Below are 8,649 nucleotides of genomic sequence, written 5' to 3' on the forward strand. Positions count from 1 at the left end.
AATGCTTCTGTTAAAATTATGTCAAGGTTTATTATAGCTTATGGAATGAATATTTAGTTCCATTTCCAAGTTACAATTTCATTATTTAGTATACAATATCAGGTTTCCGGCTAGATTTGTCAAATCACGACATTTATATGTCTTTTTTTTGTCAAAATTGTGTTAACTCCAATATCACAGATATCAAATACATTAACAATCATGGACATTAATGTCATAACACAACTTGACTTTTTTCACAACAACTGAATATATTAACAGAGTTTTGAGGTTCATCATCATCGAAACCAAATAGCTTTGAAGTTCATCATCATTGAAACCAAATAGCTGCATAAAAAGACCCCAGGACAACATACACCATACCCACAGTTACGTATTGATTAATTGGAGTAGATTCAGGCCTACACAAATCAATAAACTCAAAAATATTGTTATAATCCATGACCTAATAGTTCTAACTTCATCCTGGAGCTTTCCTATTTTAAAAAGATTTTCACACTATTCTCTTAAATCTCTCTTCTTTGCCCAGTGACATTGACCTCATGGTTACCACAGGAGCTATCTTGATTTTTTCTAACAAGGGCTCTTTGTCATACCCTCTCATCCTCCGTTAATCTCATCCACCCATACAAAATACTTGCAATCCATCGTCTGTAGCGTGAAAGGGAGGAATAAGAAATCGTTCACAAATAAGTTAATCTGAATAGAATCATAAAAACAAAAAGACTAACCTTCCATAGAGGACACCTTACGAACCATCTCCCAGAATTTATTAAGGTTCCAGATTGTAGCAATACCACACCCTGTCCACAAAAGCATCTCCCAGACAAAGTCTTCTCTTCACCCCTCTTGGAAGACGAAGTCCCTTCTTCGCTTATGCTTCCATTCGAACCTCTGATTCTCCTAGACATTCTAGGGTTTTCAAATTGAAATTGGGGAAACAGTTGACGATAAATTAGGGAATTGAGTGATGTTATAACTGTAACAACATGCTTAGACACATCAGACTGTTGATTCAAAGCCAGGTAAGCACTTAACGTGCCATGATGGTCTTTAAGTTAATGGAGCTAATGTTTTAATGATGTTCGGGTACTATCGACAGACGGATCCAGCCTTTCATGGGTATAAAGTCACTTTTCTTCTTCTATGGGTACTTTTCTCACGTTATATTTGTATTAAATTTATGTTATATTTTAATAAATTTTACGAAGTTTTAATTGTTAGTAATTAATACTGGGGTGTTTGCGGTGTGGTTTGAATCAGTTTTGAGTCAAAAACTCATCCGATCCGAACACTAATTTTACTTGGGGTGCGAATTTGGATTGAATGATTAAAAAAAATTGATCCGATCCAATTTCAAGTAGTTTGGATTGGATTAAATTTGCGGTTTGTAAATTAAAAAAATTAAATAGTCTCAACATCAAATTTTAAATAATCAACAATGATATAACAAGTTCCAACAATATCTTAAAAAGCCAACGATAACATAATAATAAAAATAAAATTATAGGTTAGTTAAAATAAATAAATAAATAACATTTTGAACATAAAATATTTATTAAATAATAATAATATATGAATAATATAAAAATGTATAACAAATTGAACATGTTATAAGTATAATTGTAAATATAATAATAAAATAATAATGTTATTTTACATTGTACAATTTGAATTGGATTTGATAAGTTATAAAAAATAGATAAACAGTTTAATTAATACGGTTTTAATCAATTTTTGGTTTAAATTGAATTAAATGGTTTGAATTTAAACACCACTAATTAGTACACATAATTTTTGCCTTTATAATTTATTTGACAATTTACCACATTTTAATGTTTTTATGTGTACCTGCTTCCTCTGCAATCAAAGCTTCAATGGATTCATTGGTATCTCCTACCGCAAGACAGTAAGGAATACGAAGAGAACAAAACAAAAAGAAAAGTATAATTTAGTGATGAAGAATTGTGTATAAGTTTAATAACAAAAAAATATAAATTAAATCCTAAAATGGTTTCTAAGATTAGCCGCTTACACCGAAAAATCTTTTTAAAATCTCAATGTCAAGTTACTCTTTCCGTTGTGCCTGTGAGTGCTAACATATACCCTTTCACATAGGACTAGATGATATGACGTCGCTTTAATTTTGGCGCTAAACACTTGATTCAACAACATCGCATAACAGAGTTAAACCCTAAAATGGTTCCTAAGATTAGCGTTTTGCACTAAAATTATTCCTGATATTCCAATTACACTAATTACGTCCATGAGATTGAAAAAAATGCACCAATTTAGTCCCTGACCTATTTTTCATTAACAACATGATGACATGGCATGATGACGTGGACTGTAAGTGACACGTGTTACTTCATGATTTGGCCGCATGTAATGATATGATGATGTGGTGACCAGTGACACGTGGCATGCTGACGTGGATGGTTGTGCCACATGTCACAATATTATTTGGCCACATGTCCGGTTGTGCCACGTGTCGCAACAGTATCCGTCCACGTGTCATCCATTATGTCATCGTTGTATATGCACCAAATTAGTCCCTCACTTTGCATTAAGTGACTCATTTTAGTCCCTGAAATTGAATGTCGTGCATTAAACTAGTCTATTCACCAGTTTTTTTCTCATTTTTTTCGTTAAATTCAAAATTCTCAATATTTTTTAATGCATTAATTTCAATTCTATTTTTTCACATGTTTTTCAAATAAAAGTGTTTTTATAAAATATTTTTTCTCTTGCGAATACCCTAATCGCCGACTTGGAGTTGACGTGAAGGCTTTTCAAACACCTTCACTACCATCTCCGACCTCTTTCAGTACTTCTAAAAAATGTTTTTTTCTTGCGGATACCTCTAATAGCCGCCGTCTTGGAGTTGACGTGAAAGTATTTCAAACTTCCCTCGTTACCATCTCCGACCTCTTTCGTCTAGACTGCAGAGGTCAAAGGTGGTAGTGAAGGTGCTTGAAGTTCCTTCTATCTAGCTCATTTATACATAACGAAAATGTGTATTTTATAAGAAAAAAATGTTTATTTTAAGTATTAATTTTTTGTTAAAAAACATGTTTTTTATGAAAAAAAATGTGTCTAATCAATCATATAATTATTTTTTTATAATAAAATACTTATATATTACAAAATTTACCAATGTTATATTATTAAAAAAAATATATAATTAAAACTAAAATCTTAAATTTTTTTATAAAAGCACTTGTGTTTAAACGATATATGAAAAAATAGAATTGAAATTAGTGTATCCAAGATATTAAAATTTTAAATTTAAAAAAAATGAGAAAAAATTGGTGAAGGGACTAGTTTGGTGCACGACATCAATTTCAGGGACTAAAATGAGTCACTTAATGCAAAATGAGGGACTAATTTAATGCATATACAACGATGGCATAATGGATGACACGTGGACGGATACTGTTGCGACACGTGGCACAACCATCCACGTCAGCATGCCACGTGTCACTGGTCACCACATCATCATATCATTACACGTGGTCAAATCATGAAGTGACATGTGTCACTTACAGTCCACGTCATCATGCCATGTCATCACGTCGTTAATGAAAAATAGGTTAGAGACTAATATGGTGCATTTTTTTCAATCTCAAGGATGTAATTGATGTAATTGAAATCTCATAAACGATTTTAGTGCAAAACGCCAATCTCAGGGACTATTTTGGGGTTTAACTCCGCATAACATTAATGAACCACAAAAAACATCTTATCCCCACAAAGAATATGTATAACCATTAAGACAAAACTTACATCACTGAAGATAGTAGGAACTACTTCCATTCTTAACTAACTTTACTGGGATATTCTAATTCCACGAAATAATACTATTGAACACAAACACTAGACCCTTTAGAATGTGAGAAAGGAAATAAGTTGAATACATATTCATATAAATTCAAATGAACAGTCTTTTATTCTACATAGGAACTTCAAAAAAAAATCAAGAAAGAATGTGAGAATCAAACATGATGTAACAAGATTCCATTAAAAATGATTATGCTTATTCATCAATTGTTATAGAGGGTATGTGAGAAATCTTAGGCCAATCTTCCCCTATGTCCTTCTTGCAACGTTCCCTTAGCAAAAGGCAACCCCAAATGCTGAGAGATTTTAGTGTATTAGGCAACCCTTCTTCTGGCAATGACTGAATCTGAGGGCACATGCTAATGTTAAATTCTAACAGAGAATCAAGATTTTCAAGCCCTTTGCCGTTCAATCTTTTGAGATGCACAAATCCATCAATGAACAACTGTGCTATATTGGCAGGTAAAAGATCATCATCAGGGAAACTTTCCACATTCTCACATCTTCCAATTATGCTAAAAATTTCCAGAGACTCCGCCCTTTGCAAGTTCCAGTCAGACCGGTTCGCAACAAGTTTGTCGCAGTATCCTATTTGGAGTTCAGCTAGACCAGATGGTAGACTGCCTCCAGGAAAGTACTCAATTTTGGGACATTTGTATATTATAAGTGTTTGTAAAGATGGCATGAGAAAGTCCATGTTCTCTGGCAATGAGATCAAGCTCTTGCAACCAGAAATCAAAAGGTGAGTCAGGTTGGGAGCTGAAAAATAACCACAACATACAAAAGCAGGACAGTTTACTATACTCAGTGAGTAAAGAATTGGGAATTGGAGACAGTTTTGAGACGGCAACAAGGATGTTAGAGCTTTGCAGCCCTTAAGAAAAAGGTAACTGAGATTGGGAAACATGGACATTGGGAAGGATACTAATGAATCACAACTTTCTGATATTGATATCCATTCAATTGTTTTGTTGGGTTGCTCAGTTGGAATCACAAGTTTCTCACAGTCTTGGACAATAAGTTTCCTTAGTGAACTTGGCAGTTTCAATTGCGAAAACATTATGTCGCGTGAACAGCTAGACATTTCCAAGCTTTGAAGGCGAGATCCTGTGTACTCTAACGCTTTAAATGTAGATTGCATGATCTCACAGCCTTTCACTTTGAATGATTCTAGATTGCTTGGTATTTCCTTTAGAACTACCTTGTCACAATTAGTTATCTCCATTTCCTGCAAAGCTGGAGCCTTGGGGATTGAAGCAGCAAGCTTTTGGCAGTCTCTGATGACCAGTTTCACCAAACTCTGTAGCTGGCGAGGCAAATCATCGCTCAATGATGGACAATTTTCTATGTGTAGCTCATATAGGCAAGGGAAAGATTTGTCTCGAAGAGAATGCCATTTTGTCCATGCCGGTAGACAAATGAATTTCAGTATCTCCAAAGATGGAAATGGCTTCAATGCAGAGGATCCATAGAACTCATTGCCAATTGTCACCAGCTCATCAAACTGCAAGATTTCAAGAACCTTAAGGGAAGGAAGTTGGCCAAGAGGTGGCAAAGAATTACAGTACCTACAACAATTTAGAGACATAGATGTCAAGCTATGAAAAGAATGATTTCCCAACCAATTTGGGAATCTTGTTCCGCGATAATAATGGAGAGAGAGTTTCTTCAGGTTTTCATGGGGCCTTAGATTATTTAGCAGATTGATTTCTTCCTGTGAATCTTTGAGACCAGTTGTACCATCCCAATTCAGTTTCAGCTCTTCAAGAAATTCCTTATCCACCAATTTAGCATTCGATGCATCTGCAGAACCAGCAACATTTTGTAACTTGTTAATAGAGAGCGATCCATGAAGTTTTGATATCTCTTTCAACTCTTGAATTGTTGATCCTTTATTTTTGCCTACAACAAATGTGCTCAACATTTTAAGATTCACCAATTTGCTGATCTTCTTTGGCATCTGCTGCAAGGGAGTTCCACGAATATCAAGGTATCGCAAATTAACGAGACGACGCAGATTCTTCGGCAATTTCCTAAGGGAAGCACATTTTGCTGCCTTCAGTGTCTGCAAGTTGTACAAAGTGCAGACAGATTCAGGAAGCTTTGTTATTGAAGTGCGAGAGACATCCAAATAGCGAAGATGTATCAGATTGCCAATTGATTTTGATAATCTTTTAATCTCATAACAATCATTCAGAGACAGCACTCTCAAACACGTTAGCACTGTAAGATGATCAACTGGCACCTCCTGAGATGTAGATGCCAAGAATGGCCATAACAAATTCAGTGATAAGAAGGTGCGCAGCCGCTTCGCCATTTTTAGATCCTCTACCAAGTCTAGATCATAGTTATCCCTTAGAAAGGATATGTGCCTGGTCTTTTCCATGACAGGTGGAGAGAACTTATCTTCCAACTTAGAACAAAATTCTCCAAACACATCTCTTGCTAGATCATTTATGAGATCATGCATCATGAACTGCGATTTGTGAAAGCTCGACTTCTGAAAGAACGATCTAGAGACCAATTCATTGAAGTATTGGTCACCGACTTCTTCCATTGTTAAACCTTGATTTGGGGTTTCAATGAAGTTCTCTGCCATCCACAACAGTATGATTTGCTCCTTATCATATATATATCCCTTAGGAAATATAGAACAATAAGCAAAGCACCTTTTCAAATGTGAAGGGAGATAATAGTAGCTCAATTTCAAAGCTGGAATAATGCCAAGTTCTTCATTCGAAAATTGCCATATTTCTCTCTTCAGTATCTTGTACCAATCATCAACAGAAGGAATTGATCTTAAGAGACCACCAAGAGCTTTCGCAGCTAAAGGTAATCCTCTGCATTTCTTAGCAATTTCGCCACTAAGAACATGAATATTTTGATCCTGATTTGCACTACGAGACAGAAGCGCATGTTTTGCAAATACCCTCAAGCAATCTTCATCCCCCAACTCTTTCAGAAAGTAAGTCTCGACGGTTCCCACCTTCAACGCAACAGTTTCGTGTCGGGTTGTTACTATGATTTTACTGCCCTGATCACCAATCTGAAGCGGCCGGCAGAAAAGCTCCCAATCATCAGGTTTAGCATTCCAAACGCCATCTAACACAATTAGAAATCTCTTCTTCAATAGCTTCTCCTTCAGTTTCACCTGGAGCAGATTCAAGTCATCAAGGTCATAATTATACAAACCGGTCACGGCCAATATCATCTTCGTCACATGAAACACATCGAATTGCTGTGAGACATCGATCCATGCTTTAAGACCAAAATGCTCCTCCACCTTATTATCATTGTACACAAGCTGAGCAAGTGTGGTCTTTCCAACACCCCCAATTCCCACAATTGGAATAACACCAATCTTACTACCACTTGAATCATCTTCTTCTAACAATAATTCCATTATTACCTTCTTATCCATTTCCCTCCCAAAAACTTCATCTACCAATGATGTTGTTGGAACAATTTGTGACACCATGTCCACATTCCCCTCTACCAAACCAAGATTATCCTTTTCAGCAACAATAAACCCCAGCCTCTTTAGTATCTCTTCCAGCCTATTCTCAAGATCTCTATAATAAGAATTAAATGAAATTGGGAACAATTTTTTTGGAACCGTACCTGAATTTGAAGCTTTTTCAGCTTCAGTTGCAATCTCATCCAAGATATCATCAGCATCAAAAGCTACATCTTTCAGCCTATTGACCCATTTCTTAACTTCTGGATCATGAATCTGTTTCTTCTCTGCATCACTCAAAACTTTACTCACAGATAACAACTTGATTTCCAAATTTTCCACCGAATTTCGGCTGAGATTCTTTTCTTTGATGAAGTCAAGCATTTTCTTTGAAGCTAATCTATCAAACAACACTTGAAGTGCAGCAGATAGTAAAGCTCCACCCACTAGTGCTGCTGCCATTTTTTTTTAATGAAAATCAAACCAATTTTAGAAATGGTATCAAAGAGTAAAAGGTATCAAAGTTCTTCTTGTGGGTATATGAGTAAGTGAAATTGTGAAGAACTGTTACCCCAAAAAAAAGGAACACATTGTGTGAACAAATAATTGGTGATTCAATGGGATTTCTGAAGATAACAAAGCAACGACACTAGTAGGTACGTATGAATATTTTATTGTTATTAATCTAATGAAGGAACTAAAAGGTGTGCCACTTTAATAGTACTAAAATTGAATATTTCAGTCCCTTTTTTCTTGGATTCTAAATAAATTAAAAAAATATTTTATTTATTAAAATAAATAATTTATAAAATAATTACAAAAATACGTGTATATTTTATTTAGCGTATAAACGGAATATGGAATATGTGTAAATTTATCTCTGTATGTACATATCATTCACAGCGGTATTTCGGTCTCCATTTTTAACTTTTCGACCACTTTTTTTAGATTGAAAATCGATATGAAACGTCGCTGTAAACGATATGTATATATAAGTCACACCTACTCTTATTTGTTTATAGTGTAAACGAGATACGTATTTTCGTAATTATTTTACAAAATATTTATTTCAGTAAATAAAATATTTTTTAATTTATTTAAATAAAAAAATCCTTTTTTCTTTTATAATTAGGAAAGTTACACCGTTAACTTTTACACAAGATTATACCAAATTACCAACTCTCTTGAAAATAACGGGATCCAGGTATTTAGCTTTTTTTTTTTTTCATCTTTCTTCATAACTTCGAAGAAAACCCAAATTTAATGTTGTATTCTAAATCTCTAATTAGAAAAATATATTATTGGTAAGGTAAGGAGAAATTTTAAAAAATGGGCGTAGTAAAATAAATTGT

The 8,649-nt window shown here is 34.5% G+C and overlaps 1 protein-coding gene across 1 annotated transcript; it reads right to left on the reverse strand.

Annotated features, from left to right (window-relative positions):
* Positions 1 to 3,543: 3,543 nt before the first annotated feature.
* LOC130959458 (putative disease resistance protein At3g14460) lies at positions 3,544 to 7,957 on the reverse strand. The gene has a single exon (XM_057885295.1). The coding sequence runs from the start codon at positions 7,757 to 7,759 to the stop codon at positions 4,037 to 4,039; it is 3,723 nt and encodes a 1,240-aa protein (XP_057741278.1). The 5' UTR covers positions 7,760 to 7,957; the 3' UTR covers positions 3,544 to 4,036.
* Between the last annotated feature and the right edge of the window lie 692 nt (positions 7,958 to 8,649).

Source organism: Arachis stenosperma, chromosome 2 (assembly GCF_014773155.1).
Source record: "Arachis stenosperma cultivar V10309 chromosome 2, arast.V10309.gnm1.PFL2, whole genome shotgun sequence".
NCBI lineage: Eukaryota > Viridiplantae > Streptophyta > Magnoliopsida > Fabales > Fabaceae > Arachis > Arachis stenosperma.

What these genes read in the sequence shown, in the direction of transcription:
- LOC130959458 (XM_057885295.1), bottom strand. Translation starts at nt 7,759, where the DNA reads ATGGCAGCAGCACTAGTGGGTGGAGCTTTACTATCTGCTGCACTTCAA.